The sequence below is a fragment of the Diorhabda carinulata genome, chromosome 12, assembly GCF_026250575.1.
Source record: "Diorhabda carinulata isolate Delta chromosome 12, icDioCari1.1, whole genome shotgun sequence".
Lineage (NCBI taxonomy): Eukaryota > Metazoa > Arthropoda > Insecta > Coleoptera > Chrysomelidae > Diorhabda > Diorhabda carinulata.
In genome coordinates, this window is record NC_079471.1 from 3620510 (window position 1) to 3641606 (window position 21097).

A 21097-nucleotide genomic window follows, 5' to 3' on the forward strand; every position below is an offset into this window, starting at 1 on the left:
GGGACAGTACCAAAAAAATTAAAAGAAGACCGAAAGGTCACAACTACCCCGAATAAAACAGAGAACTAATTCAAGAAAGACAGAAAAACTTGGAGGGAGACCAGAACTGCAGAAAATAAGAATACCAAGCAAAATAAGAAAAGAAATAAACAAAATCAACAACGAATGGATATGAGTGCTGGAAACTAACAGATAGACAGGATGAAAATATAGAGGCTGTGGAAATGGAGTACTTAAGAAGGTCATGCAGGATATCCAGAACAGAACATATAAGGAATGAAGATATACGACGAATAACAAGTCGAGTACACACGACTTCAGACATTAAGCAACAGCTCTGGTATGAACATGTGATGAGGATGGAGCAGGAAAGATGTCCAAAGAAAGCATTGATGTATCAAGGACCTGTAAACAGACCAATTCTTTTCGAATGAAATTGGCACGTGATGATCAACAAAAGGCAAATGTATTTGTTTCATACTAAGTAAATATTTTTCATCGACATGTAAAATAATTTTGAAACCATTAATGACAATGATGCTAGTATTGATGAAGGGGTAAATAGTGAAGAAAGAATAGAGCTTTCTACACGTAAAGAGGTAATGAAAATTATTAAGAATAGTTTTAACGGAACGGAAATTTTCCCTTGGCTATACTAGAATAAACTTGAAACAGATTTTAACTGTAACATATATATTGATTTTAATTATTCTGTATGGGAATAAAAAAATAAAACAAGGAAGAAATTATTTAACAAGTACTATCTATTTTTAAATCATTGCATGAAGATTCTTTTATGTACACAAAACTAGTAGTTTAAACTTAAATATTAAACCTAAATAGTAAAAAAACTGTACACAAAAGACCTTAAGGCTACATGAGATTTATATGAAAAATAATTATACACATCTTAATCCTATATTCTAGAAATGATTTTCTAAGGAAAGCTCACAAGCATATATAAAATTGATCAACAGAAAAAAAGATACATAGAAAAAAGTTTGATAATATTCGTCTTTATTTCAGATAATTTTTATTGCACTATAAACGTTTTGTAAAAACTTTTTAGCAAAAATGAAAAAGAATACGACAAATACCTGAGGTAGTACATTTGTAGAAAAATATTAAAAAAGAAAACATTCTATCGAGAATCTAATGTAAAAAATGCTTGGAAGACTTCTAACTAGAAGAAAAAAGAAATAAATAAGTAATGGACTAATAAGCGACAATATAAAAATAAAATGAAATGCTACTAATATACATATAGCCAAATACGAAAATAAATAAAAAAATAAATCCTGTAAATCGAGTATTCAACGTATCCATTTCAGTAAAAGCTTAAATAGTCTAAAGGTAGATAAAAATAAACAGATTTTTTTGTTATCCACATCCTTAAAACTTAAATTAGGGGTTGAAAAAAATTTTCTATTCTATCACGTTACAGTGCATAAAATTTCCCAAATCACTGATATCTTCAATTTTATTGTACAGGCAAGAATGAAAAATATTTTCCACCCTTTCAATCTTTCAAAGTTGAACACATTAATAGAATACAAATGGATGCTTTTCCCATTGTTTTTATATTCCATTTTCTATATGTGTTCCTCAAATTCTCTATCAGGATTGCATTTTGGGTTGTAGGTCATAATTAAAACCAAATGTTTCATATAACTTCACTTTTAGAAGAATATTTTTGGAGAAAAAAGCCAGTATAAGAAAAAAATCTGTTATAGTCCTTAGACCATCAATGAAGTCGACTTGTAACACTTTGAAAACCTATTTAAGAGACTTCCTTTTGACCAGTCTACGTTGCCTTTGCTTTTGGAAACTACCTTAACATGTCATTTTTCAGTTTTCAATGTTTGGGATGGTAACACATTTTTTTTCAATTTTAATAAGAACATTATGTACCATAACCACTATGGTACCATTATTCGTGGTATACTGGTCAAAAGCAAGGCTCTTAAATAGGTTTTAAAAGTGTTATAATCGAGAAGTCGATTTCATTGATGGCCGACCCAGGGACTATTTTTATTTTTAACCCACCATAAACGTCTTATCTTACCTTTAACATATTAAAATCACTATTAACCAAGTCTTGTTGTTGCATTTTCAATTACCACAGTACATAAATGAGAAATACTTGTCGGTAAATGTTAAATAAACTAATAATTAAGTATATGTACAAATTTTTACAAAATTCCAGTTTTGAAATGTACTCTGTTTCAAAATTTAAAAATGATGAACATATCTTCTCCAAAATAAAACAAAATGGAACATTTTCTTTATATTCTACTATTCTAAAACAAAAAAAAATAGAATTAGTAAGTAAAATCTAAAGCTACTGATTGTGGAGTACAAAAATAAAAGATAATTTTGATTTGGATTAACAAGGACAAAAATACAAACATCACATCATATCCCGTAAAACTGATTACATAATAAAATATTTAACGTTATAGAACATGATGAAAATGTGTCAGTTCAAAGATGGATGAAAACATTTCGAGGTTATGTTCCTACTCTCCCAACTGTACTATTTATTCCAGTTTTAGTTCAATAATTGAATTTTCTTTAAAGTAGCCTACAATAGAATATGGAACCAGTGGAACGAGATAATGACTTCTTCGAGTTATTTTTACTTGTTCACTACTGCATCTATCTTTTAATCAATAAATAATCGAAGTTATAACTTTAAAATAAATTTTATCAGTCTTCCAACTCACTACAGGGATTGTTAGTCGACTTATTACAGGTGTATGGAAAATTATTGGACAGTGCTTATAAAATTTTAACCGTAAACGTTCTCTAGAAAGATTAAAAAATGTTGTAACAATCTAAATGTTCTTATTGTTGATTTCATACAAGCTTTTGACAATATTACGCTTAGTAAGCTGGTACAAAATGAATCAATTTAGATTTTAGAAGAGGCCAAAACTCATTCAGGTTGAAATGCAGTTTAGTGAGGTGCATAAGCAAAAACCTATTTAGTATTAAGTAATTATTATGATGGTTGAAAAAATTATTTTTTCAATGTAAAATCTACCTCCTTCCGTGAGATCCAGTCACGTATCAGTACTCCAAAACTGTCATCTACCGACAAGTAAATCTCCTTACAAAATAAAAATAAATTATGAAATAGACCATTCCCTAGAGTCAATCAGTAGCACAAAATAAATGAAAAGTGATGATACAGTGAAAAATATGAAAATAAAGTTGCATGTGAGACATAAAAAGCTTTTATCCGGTGTTTACAAAGATAAATTTTATAAAATTAGACCAATAATGTACGCTTTGAACAGATCATTCACGTCTCTCTACAATGGTACAAGAATGCTAAATTTTAATGAGTCTATGGTAATTTTTAACGGTCTTAACTTGGTGTTTGTTGAATCAAAAAGATTATATAAAGAACTTTCAAATAAATAAATGAAGTTTACAACTGACTTATTTTTATTACTATTCATTGTATATGAAAAGGGGGTGTTACTGTTATTTAGTTTGGAACTGCAATTTGAAGAAATCAAAATTTGTTTTGAAAAATATTTACATGAAACAGAGTGGACTAAGAAGTTAAAATTAGGTGACTAGATGTTCTATTTTTATATTTTTCTATAAACGTACCTCCATATTTTTTATAGATTTAGAATAGATTAAAAATATGAAATTAAACGCAATAATTTCTTTTAAAATTACATAAAAAAACTTTCTTGCGCAAATATGATAAAGAAACTCTAGGAAATGGCCCGACAAATAGTAGCCTACCGTATAAAGCAAGTTCGACACAATTTATTGGGTCCTATGCAATCATCGTGACAAAAAGCGCCGCATTTTTTACACATCACCATCGCTTTAAGACTACACGAACAAGAAGAATCGCTCGTGACGACCGCTACCGGAGCCGAAGCTGATTTTTGTATAGAAGGAGCGGGTATCGGTTGTTGTTTTTGCTGCTGCTGAAGGACTAGTTGACTCTGCATCGCCGCGCCGGGGTGATCGACCATTACGTTACCATCACCTCCAATTATCGTATAGTTTTGTATAGGAGATTCCACGCTTACATCACCATACACGACACCTGCAATTACAAAATTAGAAATTAGTTTTATGTAATAGATCCCTTCCCATAAAACCAAGGATGTTGTTGCCTATATCCAGATCAACATCTGCCAAGTGTTAATTGACATTTGGTATAATTGTTATGTCAATTTGACATCTGATCTTTCTTGCTGTCTATATTAGCTGTTTCGCTAACTGTTGTTAGTTTCCACGTGTACAAACCATTGCTTTTTTAGTCTTCCAGTCTTTTTTGAGTGACAGAGACAGTGTGAGTGCTGGTGTACTTCTAGAGAGTGTACTTGTGATTTTTGGTGTAGTAGCAAAGTAATTGTATTGTGAATGTGAATGACGGTCTAATAGTAGAGTCAATGTAATTGCGAGTGTTGTTGTAGTGTTAGAGATAGTGACATGAGTGATTTGCAGTGTACTTTTGAGTGTTGGTGCAGTGGCAGAATAATTGTGTGAATGTGGATTTATTGTTGAGAAACTGTGTAATTATGCATAAAGTAATGGTCTATGTAATTGTGAGCATTAGAGCTGGTACTATGAGTGTTTTGCAGTGGTAAAGACAGTATACTATTGAATGTTTCTGTAGTATTAGACACAGTATAATTGTGAATGTTGGTTATTGAAGTTGGAATGACTTTCTTTTCGGACAAAAGTTTTTATTCTTTAATTTCCTAGTCTTGTATTCGAACAATACTAATAATGTAGAATTAATTTACCTGGAGGTAACCTTTGCCGCCTCGTAACTGCCTGTATTCCCGGATTCGGACACTGTACAATAAAATCGTTAGATGGTTGAGATTGTATAGCAGCAGAAGGATGTTCTACTTCCACACTAGCTGGTCTACCACGCCCCGCCCCAACTGAAACAATATGAGGAATTCCACCTGCATTTACTGTGTTGTTGATCTGCTGCTGTTGCTGAGAGGGCGGGGCGCTTGATGAACGCGGTGTGTTTAGAGGATCGTGTACGCCGGTTCGTTGAACGAGAATGTATTGACCTAAAGTTCCAACTGGAGTTTGAGTTTCCATCACCTGAAGAACAAAATAATTTTGATACATATTTTCAATAATTTTTAGAATAATATGTATAGATCTAAACTTGTGACAATATTATATTTATACAAACCTCTGGACTAATAGCTGGAGCCTGTGGAAGTACTGCCATGGTAACCGGAATTCCTTGACCTGCCGTAAAAACATGTCTAACAACCACAGGTGCCGGCGCAGTTGATCGTTGCTGTTGGAATGGAATCGTCCTCATTCTCTGAGTTACACCTCTGATACCATTACTACCTTGAACCATCTGATAGTTATTGTTGCTGGGTGCGGGTAATGGAGGCGTGAATGTTTTGTTGATAGTTGCGCCTCGTATAGGCGCAAACTGCTGCGGTTGCCTGTTGAAAGATTGTCTATTGAATCGCACAGATAATGATTCAATAGAAATGCGCGTTGTTAGTTTTATGTCGGAAGAAAAATTTATGGTGAAGTGAAAGGTGATTATTTTAGGAAAAAACAACTTTGTACGTACCTGTTGTTTTCATTCTTTTTCATGTTGTTGGCCTGCGCGGCGGCCAACAGACTCGGAGGAGGTTTCAACTGACATCTCAACTGGTCTCTATTTGGACTATTCTGAATCACAGCCTGACATATCTGATAACTTCTTTCCAAATTTACCGCACCTGGAGGCGGTTTACTGTTACTCCTGTGGAAAAGGTTAGATTTATTTAAAATTTCGGATGAAATTTTGAACATAATTTTCTTTAACCAACATCTGTCATACTCAAATGGTTTGGTTGGCCTGTTAAAACATTTTAATCTCCCTTATAGGTAGAAGGATACTTGCTTAATATTGTGAAGTGAACAATTTTTTAACAAAACCATTTGATTGACACATTTTTAAATACTAGTTCTATCATTAATAAAGTCATTCCTTGGGGTCATTGAAAATAACTGTAATGTCAATACTCTAATTAATTCACATCCCCAACTGTATTGGAATTTCTAGAACTGTTTACATCAACACTTGAATTACACTGTTTGACGCGCGTTTCGATAACCAAGTTATCGTCTTCAGAGACTTTTTTACCTTCATTCTCTGAAGACGATAACTTGGTTATCGAAACTCGCGTTAGACAGTGTAATTGTGAGTGTTGGTGTAAACAGTGTGTTCAGTATGACATCCCCAAAGCCATAGATCTTATATTGAACTATAGATTTGAATCGTAAATAATTTTTGTTGCGATTTTGTCATAAAACTAAAATGAAACTCACCTATTTCTATTCCCTGTTCCTTGAGAATTCTTTGGTTTAACTTTAGTGTGAGTAGATACCGCTCTGACAGGTTGACTTGTGCTCAGTGCTAAATAAGGAATAGAACTGGAGCTTTGCACAGGTCCTGGACGTGGAACGGCGGCGCATTGTGTAGCTTCGTTTATAATTGTACCGTTTGGATTGTTGTTGACTATAGGAGCCGTTGTCACGACGGAAGGTAGACATACTATCGTAGTAGGGGGAATAACTGTTGGGGGCATAACGTTCGGGGGAATTACTGTCGTTAGGGGTACCTGGAAAGTGTCTGAATATATATAAAAATGGTAAGAACATAGTCAGAGAAACAAAATAATAATCATTTGTAATAAGCAGTGAATAGTCAACGCAGAAACAAAAAATCAAAAAATATATAAAAAAAATTGTCATTAACGATTAAAATTCTCGTTTGATTTTGGGAAATTTCATGAAATCTAAAAATATTCATACTAAATCAGATAATTTCAAAAATTATGCCCGAGAAACCAGAAGAAATAGAAAAAAGGAGATGAATAATTGTAGAAAACAACACAGAGGTTGAAATTACATAAAAATCCTTATTAGTATCTATATTATTAACAGTAGTTCAAATGTACCAAAAGAAAAATTCAATCAGCAAGAAGCAAATTGTGTATAGCTGCAAAATAGCATTTCCTGGTATTGTATTTCAGACAAAACCGTAGAGATAATGCAAATAATTGAAATGTGATAGTAAAAAGTGCCTCGAAGACAATTCCAGCAAATTGGATACATTTTAAAAAAATTATTCGATATGAGGACATTTGGTGATTAGACATTTTCCAATCTGGAAAATTTACGATACAATATCAATTATAATACCAAAGAGAATTTCAATAAACCGGATAGACTTTTTGCCAAAATTATTCGTTGTAATAAAAAATAATCATTTGAAAAGTGACTAAATCAAATAATTTCGAAAATTATGCCCAAGAAAACTGAAAAAAATGGATGAATAATGGTAGAAAACATTTTCATTAATAACACAGAGGTGAAATTATATAAAAATCCTTATTAGTATCTATATTATTAACGGTAGTTCAAATGTACCAAAAGAATATTCAATCAAGTAGAAGCAAATTGTGAATAGCTACAAAATAGCAATTCCTTATTTTGTATTTCAGAGGAAACCTCATAACTTGGTGTAACTTTTCTGTGGTTGGGTGATATACCATTGTAATAATAAAATAAACAAGGTGGTCAATAAATCTTTTTGATGTGATAACAAAATTATTAGAGAAACAAATTCTTCATTCCATTGTATGTAAATTAACTAGAGCATAATTTAGGACTGATTTAAAAAACTAATGGGAATTTTTTTTTAAAATACTTAAACATAAAATGCATAAACAATTAATTAGTTTTACTTAAGTAACATTGCCCCAATCGCATCAATATACATAAAACAAAATACTTAATTGTTATAATAGTTTTATAATTAAATAATATTGAACAAGATATTTGTAGTTTTAATTCAGCCTATTGATTGAACACTAAACAACAATTGAAATATATTTAATAATGTTATAAATTAATTACCTACATTACCTGTATTTGTTATAAAATAATTAATCACACAATATAAAACAACAACAAAAGCATTTGAAAATATACAATGATCGTTATCAATTCAATGGAATTCCATATTAAAAAATTGTTGATACAACTATCAGTAAACGTTTAAATATACGACATTAAACTCCCAAACTCAACTGTAAACTAAATACCACAGTAGATGCAGAATTCATATTTTGCATTTTATTACCAAGTTTATTTATTTACAACCGACCTCAACAGTACCCGATTTTACAATTATTTATTTAACTTCCGAAGCTGCAGGTAGTTTCGTAAATCCAAAAGGGTGTTTATTAGACAAGCCTTTCTTGGAAATTTATTTGCAATATAATTAGGAAGTATTTATATTTTTGAAAGGATGGTAAATCCCTTGCTTTCCATACGATGTGTTTTTTTTATATTTTAGATACTAAATATATTTATATATACAGGATATATCGAAAAATAGGTACTGAAATGTGGTAGACTATCATAATATCTTATTAAGATTATTATGTATCACTATTTTCAATTTCGAATGGTTTTGTGGATTGAGGACTCAAAATAAAACTGTCCAAAAGTTTAAAAATCTATGGTACATTATAACTCAAACGTTGATGACACTGTTTACACTACCACTACACCAACACTCACAATTACACAAGTTATCGTCTTCAGAGACTGTTTTTTACCTTCAGTCTCTGAAGACGATAACTTGGTTATCGAAACGCGCGTCAGACAGTTTAATTGTGAGTGTTGGTGTAGTGGTTGTGTAAACAGTGTGTTCAGTATGAAAATCAACAATGGTTCCAGAAATTCCAATTTAGTAAAGATAACTAGCAAATAAAAATTAGAAGTAAAACAATAATCAGATAGTGAACTATATAAATATCTTTACATGTAGATATAAACGAATAGGACACACTGTATATTGTTGTATAAAATAGAAGAACGATGAAGAAGTCATTTATGGCCACTAGCACCGTTTCGCTTAAACTACTGTTAAAAATAAACAGCAGATTAAAACTAGCTAACCTATTAATTAACCCATAGTTAAAATTTAACTTTCTGTTTAGACAAATTTGGTAAAATATATGGTACTAAAAACTAACAATTTTTTGGTTATGTTACCGGCGTATAGTTTGTTTTTTATTTCAAATTTCCCAAAACGAAAAGTGATAGCCTGTTGCATATCTAGTTTTTTTATTTAATACTTCAAAGCTTGGATCAAGGACCAAGGTCACTAGTTCCTTGAGCTTGAAGTGGACATTTTCCATACGGGAATTTCTAGATTAAATAAACTAACCTAACCTCGCAGGCAGTTAAGAATACTTGCTCAGAAATTAAATGTGAATAGGGATAGGTAACTGCAAAATGCTGTATGTTACCTGCTAACAATAATGGTAGTTTGTGGTGCAGCAAGTACTACAACTCTGAATATGCAGAACCATAGGTTTTAAAAGTCGAAATCACTAAAAAATTTCAAGTTGTCCATGGTTTGGAAGTGATCGTATACTTTTCTTAGAAATCCAATTTCAATAACAATCCAAGATGTCGAGGACATCCTCTAGTAATATTTCAAACAACTCTTCACGAAAATCAAATTCCTACGTTTTTTGAGGTTAGGATTTATTCAGAAAACTGTTAATTAAAATATAAATCCTCGGATTCCGGTGGTTTAATCTAACCGAGGTTTAAATCGACTTAAACTGCATTTAACTTGGTGTGCAAATAAATAAAAAAATATAACTATAGTTTATAACATAAACCATTGGTGCAAGTTGCCCTTAAAGAGACTAATACATTCTTCTGTTTTATACAACAATGTTCTTATTTGTTTGTATTATATAGTTTGTCTTATATACAGTGTGTCCTATTAATTTATATATATACATGTGGGTGATTCCGTTCTAACTGTGATTTTTTGTATTCAAAATTTCAAGATTTTAAAATTTAACTTTTCTAACTTTTTTATGCATATTATTCATCTATTTTACTGTAAAAATAAAACTCTAAGAGGAATTTACTACAACTTCAAAGTATCACGAGCAAGACACAAATGTCGGATTTTGAGTTCCACGGTACTGACTCATTTATCCACGGTACTGACATGGTAACTTAAGATATTAAACAACAAGTGCATCAATTTTCCTCAGTTTGATCATAAACATTAGAATTTATAAGGTAATTAGTTTAAATCATTTGTTACGACAAAAAAAATTAATAATTTATCGGTAAATTCTAGGAATGGACATGACACGGTACTGACATTCAAGTGATGTAGTATAAGTTTTCTTTAAGTGGCAAGTTATATTGTATAAAAATAATGTTTAAATATCTTAAGAATTATTCAATTAACACAAAATTTTTATTAATTGATTATTAATTAATGACTAGTACAAAAAAACAATACAGGACATTGAATATCACAGTTATAATGGAATCACCCATGTGTAGATATTTATATTGTTACACCAGTTCAGAGGAATGCTAAAAATACACAGGGTGCTGTAGAGGTAAGATCGATCAACACTGTCATAAGATCATGGACAACCATTTATGGACACTTAGTATCTCTAATAAAACAACATGTCAAATGATTGTATTTACCCATTGGTATAAGAGGGTATGACTTGCTCACTTTTTTCAATTTCTGAATACCATTGAACGTGATCCGCATTATATTCTTAAAATCAATTAAACGGTTTACTTCAGCATAGTTTGCGAAAAGTACTGAAAGTTTTCCAAATACTAGAACCTTAAACTGAGTCCAAAGGTATACTTTTTGTTTTGATCACTTTTTTTTAATGAGTTATTTTACAGTCTTCGGAATTTCTCTGGCGTCTTGATGATGATGTTAAATCAAATTTCTTTTTACTTTTTAGTCATTTGCTTGTTTACAGTATTTATTATCATAAATACAGGTTGTTACAATTAGATTTGAGACATACTAGCAAGTATCAACAAATATCTGGAGAAGTTTGGTTGGAAATTTTATTCTAATAAGATTTTGTTGTCCATAGTGATTTTTGAATATCTGCTAAATTAAGGTATATTTGTTTGGGTTACAAAACTTTTCCTAAGGATGGGTTTTTTGTGAAACAATGAAACATCGGAATGCCGATACATTTTTTTATAAAATATTTTATTTACAGAGTAATTCAATATTTTCTTTACAACATAATCCGTCTAACACAAGATATTTATCTATTGGAATATTTCTGCCACAAAAAACTAATATCCCTATAGATTTTTAGGCCATCCTTTTTGATTTGATGGTGATCTAAATTCCTCCAAACGTTTGGACAAAATCATGTAAATTCCTCATTCTCTTATAATTTCATCGTTCATTTCAGTTTGTAATTCTTTTGTATTTTCGCTTGACACCAAAACTTTTTCAAAATCTGTATATATAAAATACACATGACTTGAAATAATAAATCGAGTTTCATTAATTTTATCATCATAAACATTTTTTGAAGTATGAGCATATAAAAGTACCCCTCAGAAAAGAACTAAGATACACAGATAAAAAACATTAAAAATAGAAACTTACTTTGGTTACAGGTGAAGTTACATTCGAAGGTGATGTAGTACTAGTAGTATTCTCTACTTTAGTGACTGCTTGAGTATTAACTATTTCTGGTGTTAACGTGACTTCCAATTCAAGTTTTACTTGATTCCCACTATATTCTTGATAATTAGCAGACTGTTTTGGAGTTTCTTTTTCATTATTCTCCTCACCGGCAGTCCCAAGTGCAGCTTCTACCATATCCGAATCCATGTTGACATCATATCTGAAACAACATATATTTGACAAATCCAAAAAGATTTTTACAAGATTCAATTCTCATAATATGTCATGCTTCACTAGCAGCTGTTATTAAGATGTGGAGAATACTAATAAATGAAGACGTATGTGTTAATAAAAAATTCGTTATTCAATAATTTTATTGAAAATATTACATTCAAAACTTGAGAAGCATAAAATCAGTCACTATTATAGGAAATATAAATTTAATATCAAGAACTCAAAAAAGAGTATAAAACAAAATCTAAAAAACAATGAAAAGTGTTGTTTCAACACCTCTGAGATCAATTATAGCTTAATAGCATATGGACAATCTTTTCATAAAGACCATTCCTTATTTCAATGAATCTAAGACGTAGCTGTACACTGCAAGGCAGATTTAATGAAGCTATCGTACATTATATCCCAAAGATGCTCTACTGGATTAAGATCGGGATTGATAGCTGTCTATACTAAGGCTTGAGGTAATTTTTAACAATTTATTGGTTTCATTGTTATGAATTTTCTTCACAATTAAAGAGAAGGTACGATTAATGGTTTTCAAAAATGTACCAACAATGATCACTATATTCTGCTGTTATCCTCCATATCCTGTATGCAGAATTGTGCAAACCTTTAATTTGCTCTATTGCTTAATGGAACACATTGATCATTAACAAGTAGGCAAAATGTGGAATATGACATTAGACTATTGGTCACTTTCCCAATCTACATGATCTCTAGTAAAATGTAGTTCTGCTGTTCGATACATTAGGAGTTAACAAACTCTAGAGATGATATCAAAGTCTCTAAGTCCTTTCCTCATTGTATCATTACTTATTTCTTGTTGATATCACACGAAGTCTAGGCGAAATAAACTTTTGACTTACAACTAGAAATTGTTAAAATTGGTCCTGATTTGTATCAGTTACAACCTCAAAGCCCCGACCTGGTCTTTTTTATTTCTTTCCATCTCTTGGAATCTTTCTCAATGCTCTAAAAGTCGACAATTGTGCCACGTGATACCTTTGTACCACTTGTGATTGTGAGAATCCTACTCCTATCGATGTCATTGCTGCACTAGTGGTTTTATTTGAAGTATTAATCAAGTTACAGAGCTAGTCAAGATAAAATAATCGGTTTGTTGTATTCTTAGTACTTTATTTCAAGTAAAACTATTGGGCGGCAACAAAATTAAGTCGGAAAAAGAAACCTAAAGCTCCTTCATTAAAAGTTGTGGCCAAATAAACAACTAATTGTTGGTATTGCTTGGGAAAGTACCTAGGAATACAAATAGACTTTTTAACACAAATAAATTGAGCAATATTGATAGAACTATAATGACTTTTTTGGAAAGAAACCCAAACTACTACTGAGAGTTAAGCTTCTACTAAATAAAACCATCACTAATTAGATGTAGAGTATTGAGCTGTGAGTTTTTGACGAGAAATTGTAGAAATCAATCCAAATATTCCTGATATTCCAAAATATGTGACAAATAGAATACAATAAAATGATCAAAAAGTTTTAAATATACATTAAAAAATACCAGAGGATTATTAAACCAAGAATACTGGAAACGAATTAATTAGGTGACCTTAAAAATAGTTGAAAGGGCTTTTCATATGAAACAATACTAAGATTTATTCAGATATAATAAAACCATAAACTTCAATTAATTAAAAGTAAAAACGTAGAATAAACATATACCTCCAATCGTTTACAACTACAGGAAATCTCCCCTGTTCTAACTTAACTTCCAATTCTTCCTGCATGGGAATCACCTGAACGTGTTCGTCTATTTGTTTTTCAGTAAAACTTTTTTCTGGTGGCGTTTGAGCAGCAACGGTTGCCGCTTCCATATTATGTAAAGGCGGTACTTGCATTAACTTTTCTGTCCTGTTATCCACCATAGCCCAACAACACTCGTCTGGCGCTGCAAAAGTAATATTTGGTCATTTAGAAAACAAAACAAATTATCATAGGCGGGTTAAAGAGAAAATTTTGTAATATATATTCATGAGATTTCGCAATTTATACAGTTTAATATATTCGATGAATATTAAAGATGTAAAAGACTTGTTTATTTTCAAAATTATGTCACTTCCTTTATTAATAAATTCTGATCATCGGTATACATTTTTATCTAATAGTTAATTCTTTTTCTTCCTTTTTATTGTATACAAATCTTATCTTATTTTCTATTATCAGTTTTTTAGCTCTTTCTACTCCAATAGTGTATATTTCATCTATTTCTTTTCTTCGAAATCGACTTCTACCTATCTCTACACCCCAGTTTAAATCAAATAAATTTCAGTGACTTGTGATGATTCATTTTTTTATATTCTTTGCTTTCTCATTATTGTACTTTTGTATTAAGCAAATAACAGATTCCTGTTTGGTTATATTTAAAAGAAATATAAATTCAGTTTTTTTATATGTTAGAGCATAAGCTCCTTTTATTCGAATCTGTTCTCTCTACTCGTTCCTTATTCAGTAAATTCCATTTGTGTTCCAGTTTCCTTCCTCATTTTATTTTTTTTTCCGTAGTTCTACAGGTGTCAGGTTGGTGTTTGAACCACAACAAGGAATCCAACCATTGCAACATCACAAGCAACAAAAACAACTTCAACATCTGGGAATCCAGTTGAGGGCTACTATCCAGAAGATCCATAGATAACTCCCAGTTTTATCTTCATTTATTCTATTATTTTTTTCAATAAATTTATTTGTTGCTGAAGTTTTTTTTATTGTTCTTAGCAATAAATATTAATTTGGAGAAGTGAGTTTATTGATTTGAATTCATTTCTGAATGTACGTTTAGTAATTTTCTAAGTCTTTCAATTGTTTTGTTGTCATCTGAATCCATTTTACTTTGTACTTCTTTGCTATTGATATTTCAAGTTCAGTGTTGTCAAAACCTTAGCTCTGACCTAACTCAGACTAGTCTTTCTCCTTATTTAAAATTAGTTAAATATTTTTGTCTTAAAAATATGAACCCTTCTTGAAAATTCCTTCAAAAGGTGATGGTGTAAGTCTCATTGTAAAAACTCTCGTTGTTTCTTTATAATAACTGTTTTGAAATATGATCCGGCAACTAAAATGTAGAGTTTGTTTACTATTTCGGGAGGTCTGGTATATTTAATACCTTTGGTAACAATATTATACTTTGTAAGAAATTGATTGGAATTGAAACGCACATACAATACAATAAATATAAATATTTTACCTGGTACGGTGGTTTCTCCAAAAAGAGTGGCTTGTATATCCACCGCACTGCTTTCTTCTTTTACTCCTTTATCTGTCTGAACAACAGTTAGCTGCCCCGATTCCAGAACATAATTTTCCGCATCAATAAATCTGTAATGAAAATTGAATGGATTGCAAACTAACTATTTAGGTTGAGTTGTATACTATATTTTTTCTACGACTGTATTATCGTATTATTTCTCCTAATAATGATGATTATTTATCATGACAGCCGTAAAAAAATATTACATTTCATGTCAAATATATCTTTATATATAATTTCATGCAAATTATTTAGAATTTTCATAAAAATTAGACATGACACCCAAATTTCATTTTGCAACGTTGATTTTTATACTAATACCATAAAAAAATATTTGCGTTTGGATGAAATAGAATATGTACATATTCCATCAAAGCGTAGAATCTAAGTGATTACATGTTGCCAAATTTTCTCTAATATCTCTGTAGAATGGTTTCTACTAAATGATTAGAATCAAAAATGCATAAAAATACAGTTACTAATTAAATATAACTGAGATATCTCGTTGAGTTGAAGTAAAACAGAGAATCTAATAGAATCCAATTTTCTTGAATTTTGATAAAAACAGATTAAATAAAATATAGACATATGGCTACTTTTACCTGTCTTCTTCATCAGTCCTCACAGTTTGAAAGTTAGTTTCTGATAATTGAGCCATTACTAAATCACATTCCTCAACACTAGCTCCTAACTTTTCCGCAAAATCCACAATACTTTCATTAGGTTCGACTAAAGCGTCACCTGTTTCCACTACATTATTATCATTTTCAGCAGGTTCCGAACAAGGCGGTTTTTCTTCTTGTAGGATTAATGTATTCGGTAAAGGCTGAAAGGTTTCGGGTATTTCAGGTTGTTGACCTATAGATTCTACAAGATCCAAGTTTTCAACTGGTTCTGGAGACTCTACAGGATGATCTTTATTAATATCTACTTCGGATTTGACATCGTTGTCTTCTAAAGTTTGTATTAGGGTGATATCTTGTGAATCGATTTGTTCTACTACGAGACCATATGGTTCTTTATCTTCAATGTGAGTGATTTTTAAATTATCTGTAACTGAAAAGTGCACTCTAAATTCATACCATTAACAATAAAGGTTTACACACACACATCACTGAGCAGGAGCAGTGGAATGGTGACTCCAAGCCCGCGATACTGAATAATGGAGCCACCTGGTACCCAGATGGCTCCAGGAGGAATTGTTTCGCCTAAGTAGGTTTCTGTGGGGAATACCTCAAAATAAGCGAATCTTTTTTGCTTGGGGAACAGGCTACTGTCTTCCAAGAGACGTATTTGCTCCGATGCCAGAAACAGTCATCTAAGACACCATCTCAACACCATAAGCATCACGGATGATCTGGATCCAGATCACATCATCTGTGAGCTCCCAGCCTCACATGACAGTGGTTTAAACACTTGAGCAAACCTCACAGTTTGCCTAATGACATCAAAAGGTTCAAGCCAAAGTGCCTGATGGCTCGTCAAAGGTCATTGGCCTCTGGTAACATCAAGTGGGGCCTATGTGCTCAACGGCCCCTTGGTCGCCCACAATGCTAACTTCTATTCATCAGTCAATTAGTCAAAACGCTGGTTTAGAGGTTTCCAAAAAGTCGGGTCAAATATCAGGTGCTTTAATGTGGATACTTTAAAAAGTTGTAGCTGCAATTGTCCCTTATTAACCAATGATAGTCCTTCTAGCTAGTTTCCATTTTTACTTGTTTAATTTATGAACTAGACCACTAAAATTTTCAACTCACCTATATGACATTCACTATCATCTTCAGTAATTTGCAAAGGGTCAGTATCCATTGGTGCAACATCTGATAAGTCCGGTGTGGGTGCCAGAGGATCCTCCTGTTCTTCTTGATCTTCATGTTCAGTTGTAGAAGTAGTTGAAGATGTTTCATCAGTTTGATTATGATCTTCCTCCTTGTAATCAATATGGAGTTGCAGAGAATCCACAGTCTCTATCGTCTCATTACTAGAAATTTCCTCTATGTTATGAGTGACAATACTACTGGAACTGCTGCTATTTTCATCAATATGTCTACTATCTTTGTCATAGTTGTACCTATCTTCTTCCAAATTTTCAGACATTGTTTCACTGGCTTTTTCATCATCGCTACCATCATCTGCTAACTGATCATGGCTTTCTTCTAGCACGTCTTTTTCATTTTCACTGGGTCCTATGGGATCTAGATGGTCTGCAGCTAGATAAACAGTAAATGCTAAACAAATATAAATAGTTATACCAGACGTTTATAATGGGGGGAAACAGTTTTTTAAAACTTTAAAACAATTAATTGCTGCTCAGGAATTTATATGAATTTAGCGGACTAGAAACAAGTTTTATGAAACAAAAAAAAAACATTTACGAACTACTATGGCAACTGAGACAATTTGTGTTCATTGAATATCATCTAAATTGGGATTTCTGGAACTATTCGTGATATTCATAATATTACCAATTTTCAAAATTACACTAACTGGTCCTTCGAGCTTTTCGTAGGTCTCTCATATCTGACTCAAAGGACAAAATAGTGAAATTGTGAGTTTTGTTGTGATCGTAATGAATAGTGTATTAAGTATTCAATGAGCGAAGTCAAAATACCTAGAACATTTAATTGAATTATTCTTTTTAAAAGAATTAAGAACAAAGAAAATTAATCTTCTATTATATAGTAATTGTTCACCAAAACAATTCTGTAGATACTTTGGAACTCCACACATAAAAACAATAATTTTACGTAGACAAAATAGAATGTTTCACCTTAACAACCATAACTACAACATATTAAGACTGATTTAAATAATGGAAAGTATATGTTCTTGAATAGTTTATGAAATAGCAACTTACTTTTTGGAGATCTTCCTTCTGAGTCAGTACTAGGCGACCTGCGTCTTTTCTCAGGCTTTGAAGAACATATAATGATTGTCTCTTGATTATTTTCTAAAATAGTATCACTTATATTAACAATACATTTTTCTTGGAGCTCTACAAGATTATGACTAACTGTTGATGTGTCGACATCTACTTTAAATGTATTTTCAGACTTTAGTCGATTTTCTTCCTTATGTACTTGTTTTAATTGTTTTATAGGCAACAAGTCAGGAATTGGAGATTTGCTTTCTACAGGGTTTAAATCTGAAAATTTCATACTGGTACATGAGCGAGTCATTGCACCAACTGTTCTCAATCTTTTAACAGGAGGAGCTGCGGAATTTTTACTTTGTTTGGTCATATTAGTAGTAGAAGGCCTTAGTTTTATTGTTGTCTTGATAGGTGGACGTGGTGTACTAAGTGTGGTACTATTTACACTAGTGGTTACAAGAGAATCAGCTGCAAAAGATCTATCTCCCCAAATTGGTTCAAAATGTTTCAGTTTCCAAGGATCAACTTTATTTCTTTCTTTATCGGCTTCTAGTTTAAGCTTTTGTTGATTTTCTGGCGTGAATTCACCTTCAGCTAATCTATCTTGCCATTCAAGGCAGGCTCTAGCAAAAAATTCATTATTTAATCCTGAATTACTCATATCTACACTATTTGGATCATTATTTACAATGTTTCTATCAACACTGGGTAATAATTGAACCAATTTGTTTTGATATAGAGTAGGTAGAGCTGCAAATGTTGCTTTGTTAAGCAAATGGCGCAAATTTGTATTGACTAATATCGAATCAGGCGTCTCCAAGTCAATGCAACCTTCTTTGGTTTGTTCAAGTTGAGCAGCTTGTGATAATTTTTTGTTAGATCGTTTTCTGGGTTTCTTTGTGAATCCAGGGATTGAGGCTAGTACTTCTTTCATCGTTGGCGTTCTTGTCGTAGGCACTATGGTTACAGTTGGTTCTTCAACTGCTTGTGGAGGTAGAGGTTTAACTGCAAAAAATATTATTAAGCTCACAAACAATGGAAATAGAAACTAACAAAACATTAATAATAAGCTTTTCAAAAAAAAACGAGATTCACATACCATTAACAGTATTGGGTTGTATATTAAACCAAAATTGAATTTAATTCTTATATAAGGAGCCCAAATATATAAATATAGGGTATACCAAATATAAACAATTTCTAATAACTAATACTTTATATATACATGTCAAGTGCCACCAAAATTTTATGGTTATTTCTGGTCATTGAAAAGATAAAAACAAAAGAGTATAAATAGAAAAATGAATGTTTTTAAAATATTTAGTAGCAGCACATAAGGAAGCTCCACTATTTTTGTCAGAATTTCAAGATTAATAAACCAAAAAAAAGCTAAGAAAAATCTAACAATACAAACTGCACCTATTAGAAATTTACATTGATTAGAAGGGTAGATATATTGAAAAAACTGAATTTATTATCCTACAAGATGAATAATAGATTAATGTAATTGATTTTTTGTTTGTCATAAATTTCAGAAAAATTAACACATCGGACTGCATTATATATAAAAATAGTTTTTTGAAGAAGAAAGATTTTTTGTGGACAGAAAACATCATTTTTCTTCACTTTTCATACAGACATGAAAGGATAAAAGACTAAGAAAAAAATGGATGTTGTAAATCCTCGGGATCCTACCTATAAGGATTTTGTTGCTAACAAATTAGAATAATTATTTTATTTATTTATAAATTTCTTCATAAATCAAATTTTGAAACTGTTTTTCGCTGAAATTTTATCACTTTTTACTACTCACTTATGTCACAAATTGCAATACTCTGTGTAAACAAAATTCATCTACCAAATAATGTTATGTATAAATTGCCATTGTGCATAAATTATGACATTATTAATTGCCAAAAAAAGAATAACTATTCAAATTTAAAAGGTTAGTCGGGAATTTAACAAAAACAAATTAGTAATGACTCAAAATGAAAGGATTTAAATTATCACAATATCTCATAATGACACATAATATATTAAAAATATGAATAAGTACTTATTAAAGTGTCAATATTTCTTGCATTATTCTTGTTATTGTATTAAAATAATCTAAATAATTAACAAAATTTTTTAAGAATAAATGAAGTTTTGTCAAATTATAAGTACAACTATATAGTCAAAATCGTCATTTAAAACACCCACAAATGTTCTATATATAAAATAAAATGTATAATAAATCCATAGAGGCATAAAAAAATTATAAAACTTAGATATTACCCAATGAAGATGATTAATTTACCTATTATTCGGGGTACAGAATTAGTATTTCCAGAAGCTATAGTTGTATTTTTCCTTCTACGCTTAGCTTGTTGTCGAAGTGCATGTTTAATTGTTTTCCTTCTACTAGTACTAGCTCTGGTACGATCTGCGGAAGTGTCGTTGTTATTGCTTACATTTTGTTGATTGGCACTTGAATTTTCGGCATTTTCGTCTTCGCTTTGACTCGAGTTACCTGTATTATATTCTGAAATACCATCTGGTGTAACGTCTATTTCCATTACGTAAATAACTACAGCACATTAACGCTTTTCCTAGTTTTGTTGTCTTAAAAATTCACAACACACAACAAAGCTTTTAAGGTATTCATCGGTAATTCACCCCATGTTAAAATAACTTTTAGATATTTTACACTTAAAAAAATCGATATATTACATATTATAAAATAATGAAGCATTTAAGTTAAAGTTATTAGTGCTTTTAACGCGATTTTAATTCACAAATCTACTTGTCAAATACAATGCTATCCGCCATTTCATAACTGGGCCTTTTATAAACAGGGAAATGTTTTGCTAACAAAACTGGGCCCTACATTACCAGTAGCCCATTTTTGCAAACTATCAATATGTCAAATTTCAAATAGTCCATTTCGATTTATTATTTTCACATAAACGTAAATATATAAAATTGTTATGAATTTTAAATATGTAACTATATAGTTATTCTCAATTAATTATAAACTGTCTATTTATTTTTGATACTATCGTAATATGTATGTAACCATCTCAACCGAATTTATTCTATACGAATATTTTTAGTTGGCAATAAGAAGTGATACCAACATTATTACTAAAACTTACCAAAATATTATTGCTATGTTGCTACTAGCCTTCATTAATTTAATAACAAGTGAATAAAT

At 31.1% G+C, this 21097-nt stretch overlaps 1 protein-coding gene across 8 annotated transcripts; it reads right to left on the minus strand.

Moving 5' to 3' along the window:
• Nucleotides 1–743: 743 nt before the first annotated feature.
• Nucleotides 744–20965, minus strand: LOC130900160 (polycomb protein Asx). Of its 8 annotated transcripts, none has more exons than XM_057810559.1 (12): nucleotides 20201–20965; nucleotides 17887–18906; nucleotides 16787–17239; nucleotides 15632–16085; nucleotides 14967–15097; nucleotides 13448–13673; nucleotides 11504–11744; nucleotides 6340–6632; nucleotides 5597–5770; nucleotides 5195–5462; nucleotides 4785–5100; nucleotides 744–4078 (listed from the first exon to the last, which is right to left on the minus strand). In XM_057810559.1, exons 1-12 carry the CDS (start codon nucleotides 20457–20459, stop codon nucleotides 3762–3764), a joined length of 4152 nt encoding a protein of 1383 aa, XP_057666542.1. In that variant the 5' UTR covers nucleotides 20460–20965; the 3' UTR covers nucleotides 744–3761. The 8 variants fall into 8 exon arrangements, with proteins under 8 accessions (XP_057666542.1, XP_057666541.1, XP_057666539.1 ...); XM_057810558.1 differs by having other exon boundaries at nucleotides 750–4078; nucleotides 5195–5477; nucleotides 15632–16079; XM_057810556.1 differs by having other exon boundaries at nucleotides 750–4078; nucleotides 5195–5477.
• Between the last annotated feature and the right edge of the window lie 132 nt (nucleotides 20966–21097).

What these genes read in the sequence shown, in the direction of transcription:
- LOC130900160 (XM_057810552.1), bottom strand. Translation starts at nt 20,459, where the DNA reads ATGGAAATAGACGTTACACCAGATGGTATTTCAGAATATAATACAGGT. An exon ending in TGGAGAAACCACCGTACCAG is followed by an intron (nt 13,674 to 14,966) that starts GTAAAATATTTA and finishes TTACTTTTGCAG; the next exon opens with CGCCAGACGAGTGTTGTTGG. An exon ending in CTCCAGCTATTAGTCCAGAG is followed by an intron (nt 5,101 to 5,194) that starts GTTTGTATAAAT and finishes TTTGTTCTTCAG; the next exon opens with GTGATGGAAACTCAAACTCC.